This window comes from Sorex araneus, chromosome 5, assembly GCF_027595985.1.
Source record: "Sorex araneus isolate mSorAra2 chromosome 5, mSorAra2.pri, whole genome shotgun sequence".
NCBI classification, from domain to species: domain Eukaryota; kingdom Metazoa; phylum Chordata; class Mammalia; order Eulipotyphla; family Soricidae; genus Sorex; species Sorex araneus.
Window position 1 is genome coordinate 42,045,378 of NC_073306.1, and position 27,208 is coordinate 42,072,585.

The window sequence follows — 27,208 nt, forward strand, 5'->3', positions numbered from 1 at the left end:
TACCTTTTACCCAGACAGTATTCAGTATTCCAGTTTCCAAACGTGGAAGATGTGCGTGTGTGTGTGTGCGCGCGTGTGTGTATATGCGCGCGCCTGTATGTGAGTGCGCGTGTGTGTACAGGGGGGGGGGGTGTATTAATGGGCGATCTTATAAATGGAAGGGAGAAGACTGAACTTAAAAGAAACTGGTCAATTGTAAAACAAACAGGAATAAACAGCCCTTTCGATGAGATTTGTGGTTGATGTGGAGGTGGAGGTGGCGCTGAAGAGGCACCCCCACCCCCCAATATTTCCCCCTTTGCTGCGCCTCCACCCCGGCATTCGGAGCGGCGGAGAAGCGGCTCCGGAGTGATTAATCCGGGGATAATTCGCCCCCCTCCTCGCCCCCCGGCGCGAACCCCGCGAAGCGGGATTGGAGCGAGTCATTTCCGAGAGCGCAGCGCGCCTCTCCCCGGCCGGGCGGACACTTGGTTCATTCCAGCCGCAGAAGCTCAGGGCTCCCGCGTACCGGGATTTTTTCCGAGCAGAAAAAAAGCTCCAGAGCTCTCCTGACCTCCTTTCTCCTCGGCGGCGAGCGGAGCCTCTCCCTGGGCGCTGCCGGCCGCGCCATGCCGCGCTCGCGGGGACGGGAGCTGGGGCGTTGCGGCTGCCCCGCTGGGAGGGCTGGCGGCGAAGCCGGGGTTTCCGCGCTCGCGGCGGGCGCGGGGAGCCGCCGGGGCCGCCCGTCGCCGCCGCCGCCGCCGCCGCCGCCGCCGCTGCTGCTGCTGCTGGGCTGGGGCTTGCTGGGTGTCTCGGCCGCCGCGGGTAAGTCCGAGCCCGGCGGACCCCCCACCCCCGGCCCCATCCCCCGCTCGCCCAGACCCCAGCTCATCCTCGCGCTTCGGTCTGCCCCCCATCCCCATCCCCGCCCCCCACTCTCCGCCGTGGCCTCGCCTCCACCCTCCCGCCTCTCCCCAACCCCGCCGCAACTTGGCCGAATCTGGCGGGGCTGGGGGGGCCTGGCAGACGGACGTCTCCTCCCGGGGCTTCAGTTTCACCAGCCTCCCAACCCCCCCAGGTGCCAGGCTGCTCCCCGATAAACTTTCCTTGGAGCCCTCTCCCCCACCTCTGGGTTCCGGCTGGCACACCCGTGCTGGGGTCCGGAGCAGGGGCAGGTGGCGCCCCCTTGCCCGTGCCAGCGTCTGCCGGGTCTGCCCTGCCCTGCCCCCGCCCATTTTCTCCCGAACGGAGCCCACGCCCCCGCCGGAGCCGCCTGGAGACTGCGGCCACCTCCCCCGAACCCCGAACCCTCCGCAAGTGTCCCCTTCTGGGCGCGCCGGGTTTGAAAGGGCCACCAGGGGGTCGCCCGCCCCGGGCGCGTGGGTCCCGTTGCACGTTTTGCAGGAGGGCTCAGGTGGGGGCTGGAGGGTGCCGGGGGCGGGGGAGGGGCTGTCGCCGCCAGGCTCCACGCCGCCGCCACCTTCCCCTCGGTGCCCACTCCGCGCCAAAGTGCCCTTTCCCGCGCCCTGCTGCAGCCGAGCGCCGGGGCTGCGGCAGCGGCGGCGCGGGCAGCGGGGCCAGCTCGTGGCGACGGAATCCAGGAGGGGGCAGAACTGCGGGTGCAGCGAGTCCCGGAACTTTGTGGGGGTCTTGCTGCAGCTGACAGACCCTGGAAGGGAGCGGCCCCATCAGAGGTCTTCATCCTCAAACGGGGACGCGGGCCTCGACCGGTGCCCTCCCACTTTATCCCCTGCACGGCTCAGAGGCTCTGCTCTCTGACCACAGCCTAGAAAGTTCCATGTGCCCGGGTCGGGGACGGGTCCAGTGGGAGAAGCCGGGAGCTGCGTTTTCCCTTAGTCTGGAGACGGATCCCCTCTGGGCAGAAGATTCCAAAAACACCTGCTGCCTAGGCCTGGTCTGGGCACCTCCGACTGGGAGCCTGCTTGCTTTGGCATCTTCTTGTGTTTTTTTTTTTTTTCCTTTTTTTAAAATGAAACCACCAATTGAGTCTCTCCTAAGGCTTGCCCTCCGCTGACCTGGCATCTCTCGGTTTCCTTCTTGGAAAGTGCCCCCCTTTCTTGACCCGTCTCCAACGAGCCGGTTCCCGTTGACTCGTTGACTCCGTCGCCAGCTCCTTCGCCTCTGAATGGTCCGGGTACAGATCCAGGAGGGCACCCAACCCAGCCCCTGATTTCTTCCTCCCCTACTTAACCGGACGTTCTCGGGTTCTCCGACGAGTCATAGCCGCCTCCACCCAGAGAGGGGCGCCCGCGGTGCGCGCGCCGAGATGCTCCAGCCCGGCGCACACCCACACCCCGCGGTGGCTGTGCAGTTCCCCACCGCGCCGCCTGGCATCCGACTTGCCACCTGGGCGGCGGCGGCGGGCAGGCCTCGCGGTGATTTTTGCCCAGGTGTGGCCCTGCTCTGACTGAGCACACAGCTGCTGCCCCCCTCCCCCTTTGATGGGCCGGTTATTGTGGTCAGATCCATTCCCCCGTGAGCTTGCCGTGCTCGTGCTCGAGACAGAGGCAAGCTCGCAGGCTCCCTTCCCCACTAGCACACCAACAGGGCTCTGTCCTGAAGCTCTTGGGTCAGCAGGCCATACGAGGTGGCCGCAGGCTGCGGGGAGGTCCTGATGCTCTGGTTTTCAGTGTCTTTCTTTTAAGCCTTAGCCATATTCCATTGGCCTTGCAAGCAGCTGAGGTTTGGAAATGGACTCAGTGACGGATGATGGCAGGATTTGGCGGATTAGAGGGGGAAGTGCATTTGTTTTGTGCTCTCTTTCATGCCAGTGAATGTAAAAGAGTGTCAGGCCTGAGCAAGCTCCCTTCCTGGGCCTAGTGAGGGCTCAAGCGAGTGAACCATAAGGGTTTTCAAAGAAGGAGCCTTCTTGGCCATCTTCCCCAGCCCCCTGCCCTCCTCTAGGTCTCTCATCCTCACTTTGGTGCTTTCCCTGAGCCTTGGGAACTTTTGAAGGAAACCCAGCTCATTGGATCACTGGGCTAGCAGCCCCATAGCTTTCTCTTTTAGAAGTCAACTCTCTCCACTGGGAGTCTTGTTCAGTTTCTCCGCTTCCCGCTCAATCCCTACAGTTTGCCTTCAGTCCCCAGGACTCAGGTTTTCTAGAAAAGATCACCAACTTCCACCCCCAACCCCTACCTCACTGCCAGTTGTCAGACTTATTATACATTCTCCACTTCGTTTCCCCTCCCCCCCACAAATACACCTATCTGTGCCTCTGTATACAGTCTGGGTTGCCTCCTTTGAAACTTTCCCTGGGACTGCTGGACATGATGTTTTGCTGCCTTTTCCTCTCACCTCATGACTGTTTCTTCCTAGGCTCCCGTAGCACCAATGCCTCCTCCATTCTGTTCCTTAACTGCATCTCTTGTCCTTTCCTTCCTTTCCTCTCACTGCTCCCGGCTGAGCTCATTGGGGCCTGTCCCCTCCGCAGCCATGCGCTGGAACTCCCAAACAGACCTCTCCTGCCAAGATGCTTCACCCGATAAGCGCCCATTGGCTTCCTCACCCATGGAAACGCTGGGTCTAGACAGCCCATATATCTGACTGCCTCTCGGACACCTTCACCTTCATTTTTCCTCCCCAAACATTCTCTTTAACTCCTTTCCCAAGCCGTCAGAATTCCCTGACTGGGCTTTTGCAGTGAGTGTCGCCTAGAGCTTCCCAGTTACAGCCAGAAATTGTCACACAGTAATCTTCAACCACCAGTCCAGATAGGTGCCAGAGTGTAGATGCAGAAGGTTAAATGCCACCGGCCCCTCACACCATGGTTATACATGCTAGTCCATGGGCCTGTGAGCAGGGCATGCGCCCACCCAGCCACAGATGTGAAAGATTGAAGAGCACAGCCCCTGCCCCCATCCTCATTTTCTTTCTTATTAGGTGGACTGAACCAAAAGCACAGTAGGTAGGGCATTTGCCTTACATGCGGTCAACCCGGGTTCGATTCCTCTGTCCCTCTCAGAGAGCAAACTACCAAGAGTATCCCGCCTTCACGTCAAAGCCTTGCAAGCTACCCATGGCATATTCAATATGCCAAAAACAATAACAACAAGTCTCACAATGGAGAGGTTACTGGTGCCCGCTTGAGCAAATTGAGGAACAACAGGACGACAGTGCTACAGTGCTACATTATGTGTCTTTAGGTGCCGCCCATTTTTTGGCCTTGATTATTCTTAAAACACGAGCTGTTCTTTGCATGGAGAAGCTCTGAAAAGGCTGAAACAGCCCCTTAATAAATCATTGGAAATAAAGGTGAAATTAAACATAAGTATATGGAATGCTGGCAAAGGTCTGATTCTGTTCCTCCCCCACCAACTACTTAAATGTCTTAAAAAATATCACTGTCACTATATCTCTTTCATCCCATTGCTCATCGATTTGCTCGAGTGGGCACCAGTAACATCTCCATAGTGAGACTTGTTACTGTTTTTGGCATATCGAATACGCCATGGGTAGCTTGCCAGGCTCTGCTGTGCGGGCGGGATACTTCCGGTAGCTTGCTGGGCTCTCCGAGAGGGACGAAGGAACTGAACCCGGGTCGGCTGCATGCAAAGCAAATGCCCTACCTGCTGTGTTATCTCTCCAGCCCCCTTAAAAATAAAATCAAATAATTATTTTTTAATGCTCCCTACTTTGCTTATTTCCCTGCATGCTTGTTTCAGCTGGCCTCTTGCAGCTGAAGCCCTGACTTTATCTGTGCTCCACTACTGTACTCCCTGAGCTGTATTTGATCGATTACTTTGAGCAGGAACAGTGCTTCACTTCTCTTGGTATCCCCATCTCTGAGCTCTAGACGAGACTCAAAACTGGATCCTGGTGGATGATTGTTAAATAACAGATGATTTTAAAATATCTTTCCTTGAATACTTTTCTAGGGATCTATAAAACTAATTCCAGCATTTTAAGCAGTAAAGGGAATCACGTGATTTGCAAAGGTCATGCGATTATTCACCCTCCCTCAACTCCCACTAAATGTCACATATTAGAAGGATGGCTCCTTAGATTCTAGAACCGAAGCAATAGTGATCTGTTAGCATTATCATACAGCGCTCTTCTCCTAAGAGAAGACATGGAACAAGAAGAAGACAAGAGAAGACATTGGTACGTCACCCATGTACCAATCCAGATTTCCACTTGCAGCTGAGCGCTGGGCTTATGGTGTAAAAAGAATCAGCTCACTGTGGCCAATAGGAGACAGTGTGGACCAAGTCTTGGGCTAGTGTTTTGTCTTCTTGAAGGAGAGGCCAGAATCATGTGCTAGGGGACTGGAAAATGAGATTGTGGGGCTAGAACCCTGCAAGCTTTGGGTCTGTCCAGAAGCAGGGGGCCTCTCTGACCCTCCTGTTTCATCACCAGTGTCACGCCAGCAAGACTGAAGGAATCCGATGGCTCAGCTGAGCCAGACGTTCCTCATTACAGAACCAGCCCATCTTCAGCCCCCTTGAGAGTTCAGATTTCTCCTCTGCAAAAGGGGGTGAGTCATTCCTGCCTGTGGAAAGCACGAGGACTCAGAGATGCAACAGGTACACCTCTTTTCAGACGTGTCCACTCAGTGGATGCCAGGGCTGATGGACGAGCCAGGAGGTCTGTGCACTCTTACCCTGTGCTCAGCTCTCTGGGGGGCCCGGGGTCACATTCACGCACATGCCCACTGAATCCTTTTGTGTGCTGGCATCATTCTCAGCCTCTGTATTAACACAACTCTCACCACAAACCAGCAAGGCTGCAGTGGTATCAGCACCAAGTGCCGCATGCTGGAAGGAAGAGACCCTGTGGGGGCCGTGATTACTCCACCCCACAAGTGTTCAAGCCAGGTCTGAGCCCAGCTCTGCCTGACTCCTAATCGTACTGCTACCACATCTTCGAGGACCCAGCTGGTGCTCCACCCCTGACATCCCTCTACTCAGGTTCCCTGCTTGCTCTTTGCAGTCCCCACTCCCCTGTCCCCTTTGGTTACACTTTGCTACCTTTAGCGCCTGAAGCCTGGACCCCGGACTTCCAGCCTTATAAACAGTCATTGATGAGTTCCCCTACCATAGACTCCTGAGGGCTAGCTATACACCTTGCCTCCTGTGAGTTTGGCCATAGATTCTCTCAATTCACCAGCTTCCTTCCCTTCAAGTGACCTTCCTAGGACTCCCTGAAATTTCTTGCTTAATGAGTTGGTGTTCATCTCTTCTTCCTAAGGGCCTTTGAACTCAGGCAGGTAGTGTGGACTGGGTCATATCAACCTGCAGACACTGCATGAGCACCTGCCAAGAGGATGGGGGGCAGATACTGGGAGCCCCAGACCCCTTTTCCCCCAGTCTTCCCTATTGGCCATTTTCAAGACAAGCGGCTTGGAGGAAAAGAAGGGACAAAGGGACATTCCTAATGGGAGGCCACTCTTGGCCCTTTTGCTCATCATAATAACAGCTCTCCTTTATTGAGTGCTGGCTGAGGGCTTTCAGACATCACCCTTCAATGGTCACAACAATCCAGGCTCTATAATATATTTGAAGAGCCCAAGGTTTAGAAATTAAGCAATTTGGCCAAGTTAAGAGTACAGATAGGTAGAAGATGCTGGATTGAACCTCAGGGCTGCATGACTCAAGGGCCCATCTGCTTACTTCACAGAAAGCATTTGTTACAGTATCAGGCCCCTTGTTGACTTGCAGAACACATGGGAGGCTGCAGCTATTGTTATTACTGCTGTTGCCACTACAGTCCACTCGCTTCCAGAGCTGGCTGCTGATCGTTCTGAGAACTAATGGGAATCTGATGGCTCAGCTGATGGTTCTAGCACTTTGCTACTGGAAGGCACCTCTCAATGTTTTAGCAGGAGTCTTTCTTGCTTCTCCCACTGAAGGTGCTTTCTTGAATTTAGCCAGCTCTCCTCACCCACCCACCAAGTCCAGTGGGTGAGCCACAAACACTGGTCTTTGTGGCATAATTAAGAGAAAGGTTCCTCTTGTTCCCCCTACAGGTGGGAAACTATAACTTATACAGTCCTCCTTGAGTTTGGCTTCTTAAGAGGCTTCCTAAGAGGCCTTGTCCCCCACCCCCCAGCCCCACACACAGCCCCAATCCCGCAGCAGAGATTTTCAACAGAAGACCTTCTAGGTAAATCTCAATGAAGGAACATTTCAGAGTCCTCAGGCTTACAGAGTCCCCATCTCAGGATTCACTGATTTTTGAATAGAATGTGACTTTCCCTTGGATCCACAGAAAGTTTAGGGTGGCCTATGAGTGTGTATGGGTGTGTTAAGGAGAGGAGTCTCGAGAGGAAAATGATGGTGTGGTCCTTGGAGACCTTTCTTAAGTCTTGTAAATTAAGAAAATTCCTTTAAAGTTGAGATTCTGTATGTGTTTCTTCTGTGCCATCTAAACACACAGAGCTTAGAGATGCTCTAGCTTTTTTCATGTATTTTATGTGACATGAGGAAACGTTATGTCCCTGTATACAAACATAGGTGAGAACTTCAGCCATGCAGGGGAGGTGCAAGGAAGAGATGAAATGGAATATGATGGGTGGGACTGAAGAACGGGGTGATCTGCGGTAGATTGAAAGCTCAAGTAGGAAGAATTGAGTAGGGAGTAGGTCAAGAGTATGTTAGGCTTATTTGGACTGAGATGGAAAGAACTGGGATGTATTGAGATGGTGGTGAACAATACAGTAGGATAAGTATTATGATTTTGTTCAGATATGTAGTATCCTGTGAATTGGCTGGGGTGTAGTACGGTAGGGACGGTTAGGAATGGGTTAGAAGGGATGGGGGCGCAATAGGAAAAGAAGCGATGGCTGGAGTTGGGTAGGATGAATTGAGACCACTGGAATATGATGGAGTGGAGGTGAGATGAACTGGGGAATGGGACGAGATGAGGGAAGTCAGGATGCAGGGGGTGGTGTGAGTGAGTGAACCAGAATGGGATGCTGAGAGATATGGTGGGGTTATGCAGCCAATTGAATGGGCACATAAGGAAATGGGAAATGAGGGAGGGCACCCATACACTGCTGTTGCACCTTCATCTTCCTCCCCAGAGTCTCAGTTTCTCACTTGCCTGAATTGCAAAAGTTTCAGCAGGGAAAGAATGTCCCTATCGACTCTTGGCATGGATCTTAAAATGATGGTGGTATCACTTCTCCTGCTAAAGGGCTCATTCATTTCTCTACGACCTCCAAATGAGTACTCAGGGTCCTTGGGACCACAGTACTTCACCAATAGGGCTGGTGGTTCAGTACTGGGACCCAAGGGTGAGCTGCTTGGGTCATGCAGTGCCTGAGACTCCAGGGCCACAGCTGATGGTATTCAGGCCCTTCAGGGGTATATCTGGTGATGTTCAGGGGACCATGTGGTCCAGGGAATCAGTGAAAGTTTGGTGCATGCAAGACATGTGCCATCACTTCTGTATTGTTTCCCCAGTCCAAGGGATCCTTGTTCAAGATTCCTGTGTGGGATTGGGATTCCTGTGTGGCTACCACCACAGACCTTACCTGAGAACTATGGTGGCCGGAGCCCCCAACAGCCCACGTCAAGTCCAACATCAGAAAGGTTGCAGTATACATCCTAGAGCTATGGGGTAGCAGGACCCACAGAAAGCAAAGTCCTGGGTGGGTGCAGGGCTTACTTCTATGACCTCCCTGGCTGGCAAAACTTCCCCATTGGAAATGGCCTTCTACTTGCTACCTATTTGTTTCTGTATTGTTGGAAAATTTTAAACTGAATTGATCTCTAAGGTGATGTCAGGCATATCCTAGAAAATCATCATTATAAGGAACTCTTATGATGCTAAAAATTATGTACGGTTAAATTACCGAGAGCACTGAGATAACTCTTAGAAATTTATTTGAGAATCTCCCGTGTGGTCTAGAGCAGAAAATAAAGGCTCATATTGCATCACAAATAGCCTTCCTCCCTGCCAGTGTCTAATTTATACCCAATTAGGTGCAATTATAATCCAGAAACCTCAAAATTATGTGTCCATCTTCTGGGTTTTCAAATAGGAAAGAGAATAAATTCTATTATTAAGTAGCTACATCTATTTATTGATTGAAAGTAAGTGAGTGTGACGGTTGCAACTTTAAAGGGAGAAAGAGAGAGGCTTTGAAACGTGGACCGTTTGAGATACAAGTATATTATGAGAAAACACGCAGGCATTTTGTTTGGAATGATTGATGGCCCTTTCTGAGATGAGCGAGTGTGGTAGAGCCGACTCAGGTCCCAGGAGGAGGAGTGGGCTAGCATGGCTGCTGGCTTCCCTTGCCCCGCTGTGGTCTCACTTACCTCCCAACAATTCTTACTGCTTCCTCTGTTGCTAGTTTCAGGTTTAGGGGCTCAAGGATGGGGAGCGTCTCAGAGGTCTTGAGATGGTGCTTGCACCCCGGGCATATGACTTGGCAATAAGAATGGGGTGAAAGTTCTTTCCTTCAATCCATGTTACAATGTTCCTAGCTTGAAAACAGCCACCCCTGGGTTGGCATTTCCCCCACTCTGGCACCTGCCCTCCTGGCCACTGTGATTAGTGCAGCCTTCGCTGACCTACTGCAGATCTGTGCCTGGGAGGAAGACATGCTGATCTAACAGATACATGTCCATGGTTTGCAGTTTGGCCCGAGAATCTGGAAACTATTCTTCTGGTCTTGGTGGTGTTCTACAAACTCCATAACTATAAGTGAATCATTTCATGTTCCCACACTTCCATTTCTTACTTGTAACATGGGGAGAATAATACCCACCGTGTCTATATATTCCTGGGCTTGGAAGCACTTTCATACACAAAGCATAAGGGACACAGATGTTAGGAAAGGATCACACCAGGGCCTGAGTGATTGGGCAGTGGGTAGGGCATTTGCCTTGCATGTTTGATGACACTGGTTTGATTGCCAGCATTCCATATAGTCCCACTATACGGTGCATCACTAGGAGTGATTACTGGGTGCAGAGCTCAGGATCCCAGAGCACACCCAGGCGTTACCCCAAAACAAACAAACAAGAATAATGAGGATCACATATGATAGGACTTAGGCCACTACTCTTTTTTTTTTTTTTTTTTTGCTTTTTGAGTCACACCCGGCAATGCACAGGGATCACTCCTGGCTCTTCACTCAGGAATTACCCCTGGTGGTGCTCAGGGGACCATATGGGATGCTGGGAATCGAACCTGGGTCGGCCGCGTGCAAGGCAAATGCCCTACCCGCTGTGCTATCGCTCCAGCCCCTAGACCACTACTCTTAAGCTCTACCCAATGGGAAATCCTGCCCAGCAACCAAACGTGTGTTCTAGGGAGATCAGCTGGCACAGGGATGGTGAGTAGAGGGGGCTGGACTGGTTGAGCTTGCCAGCCTTGGCCCTTTCTCACCTGCCAACGCCTGTGTGATGCAGGCCTTTCCCATCCACATCCATCCGCTCTCTTCCAGAAGCAGCTCCTCCCTCCTGCCCGCACCGGCAGCATCTCTGTGAGCTCAGTGTGGGAGGGGCTGCACAGGCCTTGTGTCCACTCACACAGCGAGCCAGGGGTCAACTCTGCCAAGAAGCTTTTTCATTCTAGCAAGAGGGAAATTCCTCCGTACCTGAGAGCCATAAGGATTCACCTCTCCTATGACATTTTGTTCTAAGAATCATGGCAAAAGGAAATATGACAGAGGATAGATTTCCTGAGCCTCGTGAAAGACATATCTACATGTTGTTTTTTGGATTCTTGAATTTTTGCTCTCAGGAGGCATTAAACCTACCCTCTTCCCATGACGCTTTAGATCTTTCATATAAGCAAAACTCCTCTCTTAATTTCTTTAAAAAAATCGTTTCCTCCCTTTATCCTCAGTCCTAAGGCTGTTGTTACCCTTCTCCATATGTATTCTGATACATTTGCTGTACATCTTGAAATATGCAGGGCTTCTTATAAAATATGTAGTGTTATTTTGCATGTGTGTTATTTTAATTTACAGAAATGAGAATGAACTATAAGTGTCATCCAGTTTCTTCATTTTCTCAACACTGCCTTTGAAAGATCCAGTCTTGCATTTTGGGTGGACCTCGAGTGCATATTTTTCCCCACTGCGTTGTATCTTGAGTTATGCATCCATCCTGTTCTGTCTTTCCACCCCAGGCATGGAGCTCTGGTGTGTCTGTAATTCCTCTGGCCACACAGGAAAGTTCTGAAGATCATCTTATGCACACTCTCCCATGGGAGAAGAGTTTGGGGGGTGTGGGGGGACCAGACAGCGAGAATGGGGATCCTGAGTTGTTAAACTTGTTTTCTCTTCTACCTTAATGCTCTCTTAGGTACCCAGGCATGCTTCCATCAGGAGTGCTGAATAGCTTCTCAGGTCTTTGCCAGTATCGAAAATTATCCAACTTTCTAATGTCAGCCATTCTGAGTTTAATGCGCCCTCTCATCATTTTTATTTGCATTTCTCAGATTACAAGTTTTAATATCTCAAATTCTGATTAGTTATTTGAACTCCTCTTTTCTTGGCAGGGCCAGGGGATGGGAGGCAGATTTGGGGTCATACCCAGTGGTAATCAGGGTTTACGCCTGTCTCTGCTCAGAGACCACTCCTGGCAGTGTGCATATGTAGTGCTGAGGACCCAACCTCAGGGTGACTATGAGTAATGCAAGTACCTTAATCTCTAGACTATCTCTCTGGCCCCTTAAATTCTTCTTTATTAGTAAATTGACTTTTGTTTTAGGTTTTAGGTGACACTCAGCTCTGTGCTCAGGGCTTATTCCTGGTTCTATACTTAAGGAACCATTCAAAGCTGGGGAATCAAACCCAGGCCTCATGCATATAAAGCAAGTGCTCGGCAAGTGCTACCTCTCCGCCCGCTTAATTTCTTATTTCTTTTAACTGAGTTTTCCCTTTTTTGTATACATGGGGGGAAGTTCCACACCTCACTTTGCTCAGGGTTTACTCCCAACTCTGTACTCAAGGATCACTTCTGGCAGTGCTCAGAGGACCCTATGTGATTCCAAGGATTGAACCCAGTTTGGCCACATGGAAACTATGGAACATAACCACTCTCCTAGCTCTTTGGCCCCATCTTTACTTATTTTTAAATGATGCTTCCTGTCTTAATTTTGGAAAAGTTTCTAGATTTTCAGAAATTCCTTTATTTTAAATGCCATCCCTTGTCTATTTTAGTGGCTACAAAACTTGTCTCAATCTTTCTTCTGACTTCTTTATTTAGAGCATCTTCCTTAGGGCAGAAATACTTCATTTTGATGCCCTCAGACTCATCAATGGAGATGATGGTAAGACAAGCAGGGCAATGGTGAGCTGGTGAGCAGGGCAGTTTCCAGGCCTGTTGGGCTCTGTTTTCTGGCAGGGCTGGCTCTCTGTACATCAGGTTTCCCCTTTCCCTGGGCATCCTGCTCACAAGAGGCTGCCCAATCCTACAGGAGATCTCTTCTCTAGCCCAAGATCCCAACTTTCCCACTGGTTTCAGTGTAAGTATCAACAGACATATGTAAGCAAGTTGCAAGATCCCTGCTTTTAAGTTGGCACTTTCCAAGGGTTTGGGCTGTGCCAGGCTCTCAGCTGTATTTGGGCCATGGACAAGTTTCACAGATGTGAGTACATGAGAATTACAACTCTTCACCTTTCAGTGAAGTGTTTTTCATAGTATCCAGCAACAACCCAGGTATTCCTCCATATCTACAGAGATAAACCCAAGGTGCTATACTTATGCAGTGGAGTGTTATCATATGTTCTTCTGCCTTGAGCCAGGAAGGGAGTCGAGAGCGCCCCTTGCTGAACCCTCAAGACACAATGTTGAGTGAAAAAAGGAAAAAATAACCATTCCTTTCTCTGAAGGTGCCTGGTAGGAAGATCATTCAAGAAGAATGCAGAGTACTGTTTTTCAGGGGCAGGGCTGGGGCATAGGTGTAGGGTTTCTGTTTGATAAGATGAAGAGTTCTGAATATGGATTGTATTGATGGATGCACAACAATGGTGAAACACCCAGCACCAGCTCGCTGTACACTGTCAAATGGGGACCATTGGGCCACGGAGACAGTACCAGAATTAGGGGCCTTGTAAGTAGTCCTGTTTGCAAATTCATGTTCTCCATGATCTTCTGGATCAGAGTATCTGGGAGCAAGGAGTGTAATCTGGCACCATGCCACTTTCCTGAACAGAGCAGCATGACGGTGACATGATGATGGTGGTGACAGGAATGGTGAAGGTGATGATGATGAAGATGGTATGTTGGTGAAGATGATGAGGGTGATGGTGATGGTGAGGATGACGGTGAGGTGATGATGGTGGTAGTGAAGATGGTGATGATGCTGATGGTGAGCATGAGGATGTATGCTCACAGCTCCTCAGCTCTGAAGACCGAGCTCACAGGATATGGACCTGCAGCTACCCAGGCCCTTTTTCCCCAAACTCTGGCCCTGACCATGCCCAGGAAGGAACCAAGGAAGGCTTCAGGCCCAGGGCAATTTCCAGAGGCTTCAGAACCATTCCCTTGGAGGGCAGGCATGTTTGTGCTGATGAGAATTAAATGCCTGCCTGTGCCCCCCTTCCCCCCACCCACTGGGGAGAGCCAGAGGAAGTTCCTACAAACACAGCCCAGCATCAACATTCTGAAACTGTTTCATAACACACTCACCAGAAGGCTTGTCAGTGAGGGTGAGCCAGAGCTTAGAGCTCCCGAGCCTCCAGTTCCTTCCACCAGGTGAGATACAGGGTCACCCGGGGAGTCTTACCCTTCAGTTCCTGTGTGGCCCAGGTCCCACTATTCTATATTAAGTGCTCACTGAAGAGTAGACTCTAAGGCCCAGAATGCCGTTTTCCCAAGACTGGAGGATGGGAGGGTGGCAGGCTGGCAAGGCGGAGTCAGGCAGGCAGGGGTGATGGCAGGGTTTGGGGCAAGCTCCCAATGGGGGCCCAGGACCCAGAGTCTGGCTCTAACTTTGCTCCTGGTGGGAGCAGGATCCAGTCCTCTATGGAGGGGCCTTAACCTATTGGAGGGACATTTAGAGAATATGCAGTGAGGAGCCTCAGCAGGGAAGCTGGGGGAGAGAGACACCTATACAAGGCAGGAAGTGCAGAGACACCAGGAGATCCAGGGGTGGTATTTACTCATTGATTATTCAGCCAAGCATTTCTCTCACTCATTCGTTCATTCAGCCAAATGAGTCTTGGGTTTCAGGAAGCAAGGCGGGGACTGTTAAATGAATGCTGTGGAGATTCCACATACAGGTGAATTGCAGTAACATTAGATCCAGTTTCCAGGGAGATCCCCTAGGCCATGCCAGGAAGCCTCTGGAAATTCTTTAACTGCCCCTACCCCACTCTCCTGTCCCCTTTCCCATCTCTGGAACCAGATTCTGCATTCTAACAAAGTTCCAGGTGATTCCTGTGCTAAAGAAATTCTAGGGGACACGCATCCTGTTCTCACACTCTGGGGTAGGAACAACCCTGGACCAGTGCTTGGCCCTAGTGCCTCCAGGGCCCCCTGCAGCTGACCTGGCCAAATGAAGTGGAGAAACCTGACCTGAGGTCATTCCTTCAGTATCCAGGTTTGCAAAGAGCCTGGCACCGAGCAGGCAGCTCTTCCCAGAAGCCCATGCCCACAAGAGGTCACCCTGGTGTCCTCAGCACCTGCGACCATACCAAGAACATGGCAGTTGCTTGGCCAACATTGGTTGAATAAATGAATGCTCACCCAGAACGGCAGAGACACGGTGTTTTCTGTAGCAGCACCATTTCGAGATTTCCCAAGGTGAAGGGCAGTTGAGCAGCTGAGGTTAGGGGGTGGTGGAAAAATTGGATAGAGAAGAATGAGCCAGCTATTCTGTGTCAGCTTATGTTTCTGGAAGCTTCTATTGTTCCTGACATCTTTGAGTCGAAAGTTGTTAGCATTAAATATTTTGAGAAGTGTTAGCCATTAACACCTTAGTTAAGATGAGCTCATCCATCTCTGGAGAGAGTTGAGTCAGGTAGGGTGATAAAGGTAGATTTGAGTGTGTGTGTGTGTGTGTGTGTGTGTGTATGTGTGTGTGTGTGTGTGTGTCCATATCTGTGTCTGGACCAACATAATGTCTCTGAGCCTCAGATTTCTAACCCTTCTAACCCAGAATTTCATCTGACCCAGCCTGGCTCCTCTGCTAGCCTCACCCTCTCAGCTCAGCCCATCAGCTATCCTGCCCCTGGCCCACTCAGAACCACAGAATCTTTCTCATGACTGTTCTCATCTCTGAGGCTGTCTCAGTTTCCTGATAAACCATGTCATCTACATCCCAGAAAAATGTAACCCTAAAAGAAAGCAATGTTGGAAACCTTGCTGCTGGATTGGAAGAGGACACAGGGAACGCAGATACTATTGTACTCTGTGCCAGGCAGGATGGCCCTTGCCATCACCCTGCCATCACTGGCATCCCTGCTCCCCGTTTCTCTAACACCGCCCTCTGTTACCTGCCACTAACTCACTTGTACAATCTGTCTTTATCTTAAAAACATATCAAGCCTCACACGCCCCCCTTGCACCCTGCACCCCTTCCTGGCTGTCACCTTTTCTCTCTCCTTCATTTCTAGCCACGCTGTCTGAGAGGCTGTGGTTCTACCATGCCCTTGTTCCCAGCCGTCTTCCCATCCCAAATGCTTGTGTGCTGCTCTCTGCACCTTTCCACCACCCACCTTCTTAAGCCTGAATGCCAGGCTGGCTCCTTGGATTCGACCCACATCCACGTGCTCTCAATAATCAGAGAGCTGTATTAAGGTGTTTCTGCCTTACATGTGCACCAGGGCTGCTGACACTCAGGCCTCACCTCAGTCTCCTGGACTCCAGGGACCCAGTGTTCTGCCCATGACAGTGATGTCCAAGGGTTCATCCCTCCATTCTTGCCGTGCTTCAGTTGGAAAGACATGGGGTGATGCCTCCCATCCCTCGTGGGGTTGGTAGGGAGAGACAAAGACCAGAGAGGAGAGAGGAATTAGCCCTTCGTGAACAGACTGGAGCTGCTACCTAAGTGGGAACCTAGGACAGTGTCTAAACCCACAGACTTGAAGATCCCCAGCTGCTGGGTTCCCCGGCATGGGTAGGACAAAGAGCTCTACTCAGGCTAGAGGGAAAGTGTGGGCTCATTTGTCACCAGCGGGGGTGGGCCTGGTGTTTGGGCTCCTGGCACACTGCACTGAAGACCCTGCTTGAGACTGGGCAAAGTGGTGATTTCTACCTCTCGCCTTCATGAGTCTGAATTTTGGAAAGTGAGTCCTCAGGGGCTCTGCTAGTGGACAGGATCTCTAGGGCATGCTTACCTCCCCTTTCCCAACCAGCTGTTAGTGTCGCAAGACTGACCTGATGCCCTGCCTTGGCTCTAGGGATTGCCAGAGGCAGCTAGTGGACAGAACTGACCTTTCGGTTCAGTGATGAGCCCATGGGTAAACCATGGCCCACTGAGAGGCAGTGGAAGGGCGGTCAGCAAAGCAGCGTTTCTTGTGCTTGCAGGTACAGAGGTATCAGGTTCCCCCTCATCTATGTGCTAAAACCATCACAGCCAGGAAAGGTGGGTAAGCCTCCAAAGTATCTCTTCTCCTTCTGCCCAGCCCAACTGTGCTGCACTGCTCACCACAGGCCCCTCAAACCCGGCCCTGCCCAGCACCCCCAATCTGCCTGTTCTGAGAGCAGTGTGTCCTGTTTATTTCCAAAGTCAGGGTGTATTGCCATTGTCAACTCCCAATCCCACCACCCCACCCTGCGCCACTGCAGGTTCAGAGAGTCCGCCGGCAGGTTCACCAGCCAGCCTGGTGCCCTTCCCTTCAAATTGTCCTGCAGAGCCACAGGTAAGGAGCATGCAATCTGAGCTCTTGCTGTCCCTCACTCTCCTGCTCTTGAGCCCTAGCCCCCTTCTCACCCACTGTGGTCTTGCCTTCCCTTGACATCCACTCATGCCCCTGGAGCTGTAGTCCTGAGCGGCCAACTCTCCTAATGTGGGTGCTCTAGCCTTTGGTCCTGGCTTCTTGTGAGCAATCGTTCTTATACCTTTCATCTATGTTTGAGATGACCCATTCCCTTCCCTCTTCCCCTCCAAGCCTTCCTGCAGTTTCCTCTTTAAAAGCAACAGACAGTGCTGCCAAGGGGGCTAAAGTTTCTCATGCGGTGAAGCGGAGGGGCTGGGGAAACCAACACCCCTTCATTGTCAGGTCTGTGGGGTCCTCAGAGAACCACAGCTCCGTCCCACCAATCAGCGTGGCCCGAGGACAGTGTGGCCTCACAGTTTGGGAATCCTTCCAGCCAGAGGCAGACACTTGGCATGGATTTTGCCTGTGCATTTTGATTGGGGCTCAATGCAGTTTCTGTTGGGCACTTTGAAATATTGAAACTAGCTCACCAATGCTCATTACTGCCTTTGAAGACCTGCAGGGGTCTGGGAACCCCAAGCAGGGAATGCTGATCTCATCCAAGTCCTCTTACCCTCCCCACCACGCCTTTCTTCCCCTCTCAAGCTGCAAACCCACAGAGTGAAAAATGCCTGAGGAGTTAGATGGAAAAGATTGAAATGTCAGTGTCATTACCCATGGAGCTGGTTGGAGGAGGGGGCTTTGGATACGTGGCCCCATTGATTTCTTAACACATCCCTCTTGAATGGGACAAGTGTTCCCATCCATTCGTGGGCACAGGAGGGGCCAGCTTGACTCTGGTGCTCAGAGTCCCTCCCACCCTCTGAACTGTGCTAGCTGCCATCCTACCTCGGGGCTTCTGCAAATTCTGACTCCAGACTGAGAGATTTGACTGTGATGTGGGTCACCTCGCCTGCTGATCTCTGTGTCATGTTTAAATGAGCAAACCCATTATTCACTTTTCTTTCCCCTTCCTTGCCCACTGGAAGAGTCCATCGAGGCAACAGTACTTCATTCAGGGGAACTGTTAGGAATGGCTCTGGATTCAGACTTCGTTCTCCTCCGTGAGTTCCTTGCTAGGGACTATTGTCAGTGCAAGATTAGACACTGTGCGTCTGCTTTGCAGATGAAGGACCAGAATGGCGGAGGATCCTAGATCAAGACCAGAGCAGCTGCAGGGACAGGCAGAGAAAGTTACATAAGGCAGTAACAGAGCCATGGTCTTTGGTCTCTTCATAAGTTTTCCTTCGCTCTCCCCCTCTTCTCATTTTCTTCCCTGTCAGACCCCAGCCATTCATGCACCTATCCAACCAAGTATCGAGCCCCCGTTTTGGGCTGGGGATTCTGAGGGGCTCTGGGGCCTCAGTATGATGCCATGAGTGGATTCTGAACCCCACCCCACCCCAAGCCCCAGGCTTGCATGTTTTCCTCACGTGTCACCCTCGAGCAGGCAGATGATTCAGCAGGTCATCTCAGTGTCGTGCCCTGAGTATCCCAGCAGAGTTCACAGGTGCCAGGCTGGTTCTGTGGGAGTATAGAGAATGGCTGGCGTTGAGGCAGGGGCTCTCTCCCAGGGCTGCCTTCTGGGACATACTTTGGACATGTCATAGGTTCCTGGGAAGATGGAGCTGTAGAAGCTGCAGCTCCTTGACCAGCTCCATCACCTCATTGGTGGTGACTGGAGGTGACTATGCATTGGTGGGGTGGCATAGATGCCTGTGCATCTCTGATTCTGACTCAGTGGCCATGTGGCCATGCCCAGGCACCCTATTAGACACATTCCATGTGATGTGTGACCCTCATGTGCAGCGAAGGATCCCCAGGCCAGGGTGGTGGCCAGTGGGGTGCATCCCATTGTAGATACTGAGGTTTGGAGGAAAGAACTGATTTGCCCAAGTATCACACTGCAGTTAAGAGGTGGAGTGAGGACTGTTGCTCCTGCTTACCCACCCTCCTGGAACCTCTTGACATTTTCTGCACTGCACACAGTCCAGGACACAAGTGGCAGTGCTGGTGCAAGTTACAGATGGTTTCTGTTATGATAGCAGTGATGCTATTCGCTTCATGTCTGCAGTTTCTCCTGGGAGCTGCCCTGTCAGGCTTTTGATAAATACCATCTCGTGTGCATCTCTCAACAGGTATGGGCCCTTAGCTCCATTTCACAGATGGGCAAACTGAAGCTCATGGAGGTCACTGATGGCTCAAATGTCAGTGCTAAGTTAGAGCCCAGGGCGAGCATGACCCCAGCATGCAAGGTGCAGGGCAGAGTGTTACTCGCTTTCTCCTCTATGGCTTTCAGTAGGGAAGTGGAGAGAAGGACGATCTTCATCCAGCTGCCTTTGCACCTGTTCCTGATGTTTTCTGTCACCTCCTTGGTGGTATGGGGCCTGTCATTTCCGCCTCCCTGAAATAGGCAGATCGGTACCCCCCCCCCCATCGCCTCCCCAGAGCTTGTCCGGAGGGCTGGGTGTCTGTCTGAGGGAACACCAAGAGGCTGAGGGCAGAGCCTCTGGTGGGCCTCAGCTAGCTGCAGGGCCCAGGTGTCCAATCTGAGCAGGCCCAGGTCATACGCAGCTGGCATGGAAGGTGGGGAACCTGTTTGGAGATGGAGGAGTCCCCAGGACAGGGCATCTCCTGTCTCCTCTCAGAGACAGTAGCTACAGAAGGAAGGGCAGAGAAGCTGCTCAGATGTGCTGGCTGGTGCCCACCAGGGACAGACACTGCCCTATGTGGTGCTGAGGGGCTCCCTGGCCTGCAGGAGGCACGCTGGCTTTCAGGAGCAGAGAGCTTCATACACAGTGGGTGCACTGGTGTCCTGGTGGGAGCAGGTCTGAGAGGAGGGGGGCTGTGAAGTGACTGGCAGCCAGGGCTCTAGGGCCAGCTCACCTCCCCACCCCCCGCCCGCCTGGCAGAGAAGATTCATATGTACCCTTTTGAAGGACCAATGAAATCATGGCCCAGACCTCGGAGGTCTGTGTCAGTGACTCTCGGAAGCACGAGCTGGTGCTTGAGATTCTGGCTTAAATCCCGGCCCTTCTTGGTAGGAGACTACCAGAGAGACTGCAGCTTGCTGGGCATCCATTCCCCAGCTCTTAAAACAAACAAACAAACAAAAAGCAGCAAAACAAAACTAGAAAACTAATGATCCTGCTTCTCTGAGTCTTTGGAAGGCTGCAAGGAGACTCTGTGTGCAGACCTTTGCTTTCTGCCTGGGCTGGATCTTGGTCACAGTTCAGTGGGATCAGGAGCAAGCAGGGAACGTATGCCATTGCAGCTCTTGGTGGGGCCACAGATGTACTCCAGAGAGTCTCCTGCTCTCTAGCCTGCCACCTTCCTCGGGTCCTCAGGGCCTTTGTATGCCCATGTCGTCCTTTGGCTGGAATGTTCTCATCTCTTCCACCTCACTACCAAGGCTCCTTACTTCCTTCCAAGATTTGCTTCCTCCTCCAGGCCCCTGGAGAGGATTATCCTCCTAGAATTGTGCTCCTTGTCTTCCTGTTGTTTATCTCAGCTGACAGTGTTCACTGTGCTGAGTCCCCAATTCCTCACTGAGACCAGGAGTTTCCAGAGGGCAGGGACTGTGGCCCACTTGATGCATCACTGTTTCTGGTCCAACAGACGTAGGTTATGAAGAAAGGCAGCTGGAAGTGACATGAAAATGGTCGCAACCTTGCCTTCTCCTGATCTTTCCTGCCCAGACTTGCCTGTGAACCTCCCAGCAACAGGAGGGACGCCAGCTCTTTCTGAACATAGAACAGCAACAATAAATTACACGCTCGGCACTCTAGTCACTGTGCTAAGTAATCTGTAGACATTACTTCATTTAATTGAACCGTCATTATTATTGAGTGAGAAAAGCTGAGAAGTATGTATAATATGATCCAATTTAAAAAAGATAAACAATGTCAAACCCCTACTCTATATGTAAATGCATAGATGGGAGCATGCAGCTTATGTTTGTATATGGTTTTATGAGTCAGAATAAAATTATGGAGAGATGCAAAGTAGCTCATTAATATGGGCGGGTGTTGGCCAATGGGGGAATGGGGCGAGATGTGGGTGGGAGTGAGGGAGAGAAAGCCAAAGGAATAAGGGAAATCACACCAAGTCTGCTTAATAAGATTATAGTTGCTTATTCGTGCAGGATTATCTGTGAATGCATGTGTGGAGCGAAACATACATCACTGCAGAAAGAAGTTCTGAACGACACTGGCAAGGGTACCATGTAATGGAGACTTCCACAAACTGCCTGGAGGAGTGAAAATGGCTACAAACTTTCTGGAAAGCAACTTGGCAACAGCTTCATCAACAGCCTTAACTATATTTGTGAATTTGGACTCAGTCTTCCACTTCAGAGAATTTACTCAGAAGATAGAGCCAGGGTTGCAGCCAACCTTCTATGGGCAAGCTGCACAAAATTATTTATCCTAGAGAGAAAGTGGGAATAAACTAAATGGTGAGCAACAGAAGGGAAGGTTAAATAAATGTTTGCATCAGACTATAACTGGCAGTCTCTTAATGGTTTTGCTGACATGGATACTCTTATCATTGTTTTACTGATCAAGGAAGCAGGCTTATAGAGGTGAAGGGAGCTATACAGAGCACAGGGCAAGTGAGAAATGCTGTGAATTTAAACCCTCTGTTTTGCAGAAATGTGGAAATCACTACTTTATAGATCAGGTTGAGAATGGGGTGAATGGGCATCCTTTTGTTCAAGTCCTGCTCATGCCTACAACCTTTGAAATCATGATCTGACAATGTTCAGTCTGAGTGGGTGGAAGGAGTCCCAGAAAGACCATCAAGTAACTTAATTTTCTTTCTAAAGAAACCACAGCTAGATGGGCTAGAATGATATAGCACAGCGGGAAGGGCATTTGCCTTGCACGCGGCCGACCTGGATTTGATTCCCAGCATCCCATATGATCCCCTGAGCACCACCAGGGGTAATTCCTGAGTGCAGAGCCAGGAGTTACCCCTGTGCATCGCTGGGTGGGACCCAAAAAGCAAAAAAAAACCAACCCACAGCTAGAAAGTCTCTGCTTCATACCTGCCAGAGTTAGCACACAGTATATGCGTTAACTTGGGATTTACATGATCATTTTGTCTAGGTTAGGGATGCAGCTAGGAAAATAGAGCTCTTTGCTATTTTAATATTAACCGATGAAAATGGTAAGATTTGTTTGATAATTCATTATTATAGTGGAAAATTTTAACATAGACTCCAAGGGAACAAGAAACACGTGGGTTAGCATGTTAGAGTTAGAAAATGGCTGATTAAACATGTCTAGGGAGCAGCTACACAAACATCCTTTTAACAAAACAATACAGATACTTTTAGTCACATATGATTAAACATTATTGAAAAACTTTGAGGGAAACAGGAAACACCACAGTCTCCCTGACATGAGGAAGGTGCATATTGTCACTGGAAAAGGATGTGGACAAGGGACTCCTGCCTAGTGTAGCAGAGAAACACATTCCCATGCTGAAGGGGTGACAGCGCCTTTGTGAACGTCATGGCAAATCCAGACAACCTTCATTTCTCTATTAGAATTGAATAAAGTGTTTTCTATCCAAGTGATACCTCTACAGAGGTAACCCAGGTGAAAGGGGAATCAGACTGATGCCCATCCACAAAATCTGAATACATTTCCTGATGGGCATAAGATGCTTTACTGTAAAATCTAGAGTCCAGATATCTAATATCTAAAGTGGATCTTTGAGGTGAATCCTTTGAATATATCAGTAGACTCTTGTACCTCCAGGAATATGGGAATAAGTTTCGGGTGATTTTCAGGATATTCTTTTTTTTTTTTTTTTTTGCTTTTTGGGTCACACCCGGCGATGTACAGGGGTTGCTCCTGGCTCTGCACTCAGGAATTACCCCTGGCAGTGCTCAGGGGACCATATGGGATGCTGGGAATCGAACCCGGGTCGGCCGCGTGCAAGGCAAACGCCCTACCCGCTGTGCTATTGCTCCAGCCCCCAGGATATTCTTAACTGGGAAGAGCAAAGAATCTAGAATCTAGGAATCTGGGAGATGATTTCCTTCAAGAACTTATGCATTGTCTCCCTGTATGATGACTTCAAAATCTGACATCTTCATGTCTGCCTTGAAAATTCCATGCCTTGAAAATCTCCAGGTGCTTGGAGAAATCTAACATGGAAACGTGAGGAGGACAAGTGCTAGGAACTCTAGTTCCTGATGTTACTCACAAGGACCATCTCTCCAGCCCTAGATCTTATTGTCTTGTCACAGGTCTTTTCTTCATTCAAAATATGCTCCCCAAATATAAGTCAGTAAGAAGGATCAGGAGCAAAGGCTCAAACATTAAAATAATAATACACCTGGATATAATCTCTTTGATAAACTTGTCATAGATTAAAATGTATTTCAATTATTTCATAGCAGGGAAAATGGAAAATGGATGCTTTACTCACCAAAACCCCCCCTTATCTGTAAGGTATACTATATTATGGATACCTAGAAAGTTCAAACAAAGTCAGTAGAAAAAATGAAAAATGAGGCTCTTTTCCATCATTATCAGTCTGATTTCTCTGGGCTGTTTGGGAAAATGTTCTCTAAGCAGCAGTTTGCTGGAAAGGAAGGAACCAAAACTTTGATGGGGTTTGAGTTTCTGTGTTTCTCTCAGCAGTTGTGTGATTTTAGACAAATTACTTAACCTCTCTGAGTCTCTGTTTCTTCCTCTGAGCCTCTTGCCTAACCAAGAGAATTGCAGTGAAGATGTAATTAGATGTTAAATAGAAAGTGACTAACGTAGCTCCTGTCTTGTAATAGGCTGCTTGCTTCCTAATTGGAAGGCACATTTTTCAGTTGAAGTCTTGCTGAGTGGCACTGGATTGTGGCCAGCCAGTGCCACAAATTGGTTAAAGGACACAGACATCATGGCTGGGGCTTTATTTTAAGCTAGAGTTCAAAGCGAGAGAGATAGGAGAGAAAAGAACCTGGCTCCAGGATATGGATAAGACATTAGTGGCCGATTTTGAGCTTGATATTTTTTCTCTGGTTGGTACTTTGAAGTTAAACTAATCAGAGGTCAGTGGGGGGAATTGGCATAAAAAAGAGAGGAAGGATGGGAAATTTGGTAAAAACGTAGTATTGAGACTGTTCAGATAGAGTCTGTATTTAAGGAGCTTGGCAGTTCTTGGGTAAAGCAGTGGAATTTCAATCACATTATTTTTTTTCTTGTAAAGTCATTTGACCTTGATTCCCCAGCCCTTCACCTCCAGAGGCATACACTTAGTCTATGCAGTGGGATGAAGAGATGAATGAGTGGATGGATGGGTGGATAGATTGGATGCATGAATAGCTCATGGAAGGATGAATGAGTAGACAGGATGGTGAAATCGAGAGGAAATTAATCTAGAGGCATGGTGATATCTAGAAGGCAATTGGTATAGGCAAATACACAGGATATTATTTATGAGAGAATAATATATGCATGGAGGGCTAGGATGGAGAAATAGCATTGACTGATATACTGGTAAAATGGAAGGATAGACAGGCTGGATTGGATGGATGACTGGAATAGATAAATAAATGCAAAGTTAAATGGAGGGATGAGTAGATAAATGGAAGGAATTTCTTGATAGATTGTACGGATGAAAGGGATGGTTGAATAAAATGATTGATGGAATGGACAATGAGTAGTTTCATTGAATGGGTAGATTTATGAGTGTTTGAATAGATGAATAGGTAAAAGAAAGGACCCGATCAAGGGTATATAGGAGGATGATGGGAAAATAGATGGATCAGGGGTTTTATAATTTATTTTATAAAGAAATATACTTGAGAGTTGGCTGACCAGAAGTGGAGATAATGTCTGAACTGGAGAATAAAATAGATTGGCTTCTTAGAGGAAATTCCTGGGATTAGTAATCTTGATTTCTCTGCATCAATCTTTCGTTTCCCGTGATGTCCTTAATGAAAAGCCTTAGTCTATCAAGCTTGGAACATCAACACAGACCATGTGTTCACACACCTCTGTGAAAACAGGCTGTCTCTGTTCTGAGGTACAAACATAGTCTTTATTCACTCTGACATGCAAATATGAGATATGTCTACACTGGCATTTACACTCACATGTGACTTGTAATGGAGACAGAGTGTTCATACTCTGCTGGAAACCCAATGAGATTCAGTCACTATGTCCACAGCATCACAGTTGGGAGGGATGAGCCAAGGGAAGCACAGCAGGTAGCGTGGAAACCTGGCCTTGTTTACCAGGCTTTTCACTTTGTTGTGTAAGTAATTGACTTGAAAGCCACCAGTTCACTGAAACAGTTTTTCAGTTGTTCTTTATCAAAACAACCCAAGTGACTAAAGATAAAGCACTGGAGTGTGGTGCTTGGTTCTCATGTGGAGTCTGGGACGTTGCCTCGATGCAGAGACCCAAATGATCTAATTTTCCTCTCTTCCAACCATGCTTCTCTCGCTTGCTTGCTCTTTCTTTTCTACTAAGTTAATTAGTTATAACTAATTTTCAATTACTGTAAAAGCAATATGTACCCAGGGCAAAAATTCAAACAGCATATAGCAAATATTATAAAAAAAACAAAAAGGAGAAGAAAGGAAACCAAAAAACAAAACAAACACTCAAAACCCCAACAAAACAAGAAAGAGACCTTCAACCCTCCATAGATCCCTCGTCCTGCTTATTAATGGTTTCTTCTGAATTACCCCAGAAATCTCCAAACCATGTCAGGAAGTAGAAATGTGGCACAAATATAGATATAGCATTTATTATTTCTTATGCATCATTCTGATTAGGTGTATAGAGGTTCCTCTCATTCTTATAATTATTACAATGTATTACATAAATTACCATAAATTAATAAATTCTTTATTATTTAGGGATTTTCTCTATTTTGACCACCCTAAACAATGCAACAATACAAAAATTGTGTGTGTTTGTGTGTGTGGTGTGTGTGCGTCAGAGAGAAATTTCAACATGAATGAACTAATATCTAAAATTATAATATCTAGACCTGATGATATTTGTTTTAAAGTTTATTTTATTTTTTATTGAAGTAGCATTGCATCATAATATATAAATTTCAGGCATGCTTCACTGAAAGTCAACATGCATGAATACTATATAAGAACATTCTACTAGGGGCTGTCTCTTGTGCTGGGGGAGATTGGGATATATTGGCAGCCACACACAACTACATCTGCAATTCCTGGATATATCAGAAGATGCTTGGGTTGGGAAGAGGGTTAGAACAGGGCCACGTGGAGCAGCTGCTTTTAATTTTTTTTTTGAGGAATCTCTGATTTGCTTTCCATGAAGGCTATACCAGTCTACACTTTCTCCCACAGAATTAGGAATTCCTCTCTTCTTCATCCTCTTCTCTCCACATCCTTTCCAGCAGCTGGTTCTTCTCTTTGACAGAATAACCATTCTCATAGAGGTGAAGTGCTATCTCACTGTTGTTTTAATTTTCATTTCCCTACTATTAAGTGCTAATATCTTTTCATGTGTCTATTACCATCTATATGTCTTCTTCGGAAAAGTATCTGTTTTTTTCCTCTGTGCCTTTTAAAAATTGGACTTTTTCATTGAGTCTTAGTGGTTTTTTATTTTTTCATTTTGGATCTTTTCCATAATGGGCACATACATGTATACCACTAAAAGTCCTGAATGGCACAAATTCAAGTAAATATTAGCATTAGCATTTGGGAGTTCTTGGTTTCTCCGTTCTTAGTGTATCAAGATCGCTGGAGGTGGTTAAATCACAGATCTCTGTCCCAAGAGTTTCTGATTCAGTGGAGTAGGTTGGGAGGGGGTTGAGAACTTGAATTTCTGACAGGTTCCTGGAAGATGCAGAGTTTCCGGTCCAAGAACCTCTACTTTGTACCTGTCCAACAACTTCAAAAAATGTAATCTGACATTTACAGAAAGGTATCTTATTATTGCTTCTTTAATTATAAATGAACTTGAGCATCTTTTCATGTTTCTTAGTCATGGGTGTCTTTTCCTGTAAAGTATTCACGTGCTTTGATCATTTTCTATGTCACTGTTTATATTTTCTCCTAAGGATTTTAAAGAGCATTTTGCAGGACACTAGGTTTTCATCTATAGCAGCATGGCACATGCTCCCCCCGCTCCCCAGTTTGGAACTTTAGAGTCTGTGATATCTTCCTACATTTTTATCCAACCCAATTTGTCATTCTTTGGCCTTCCAGTTTTGTGGGAGAGAAAAGTCTTTGTCACTCGGAGATTACAAAAGTTAACAATGAATGTGTTTTAATGTTTGATTTTTTTCAAATCTGCAATCTAAAACAGAGCAGCAAGTGTTACTATGGCAATGGAGTAATTAATTAATTGAAAATGAAAATGTGAAGTCTTCACATTT

The 27,208-nt window shown here is 48.6% G+C and overlaps 1 protein-coding gene across 1 annotated transcript in view; it reads left to right on the top strand.

The window, feature by feature from the left end:
* The first annotated feature begins 420 nt into the window (after window positions 1-420).
* CSMD2 (CUB and Sushi multiple domains 2) overlaps window positions 421-27,208 on the top strand; it is a 608,999-nt gene continuing 582,211 nt past the window's right edge. The window contains exon 1 of the mRNA XM_055138092.1: window positions 421-804. Coding sequence (XP_054994067.1) covers window positions 609-804 — 196 coding nt within the window. The 5' untranslated portion in view covers window positions 421-608. The remainder of the gene's footprint in view (window positions 805-27,208) is intronic.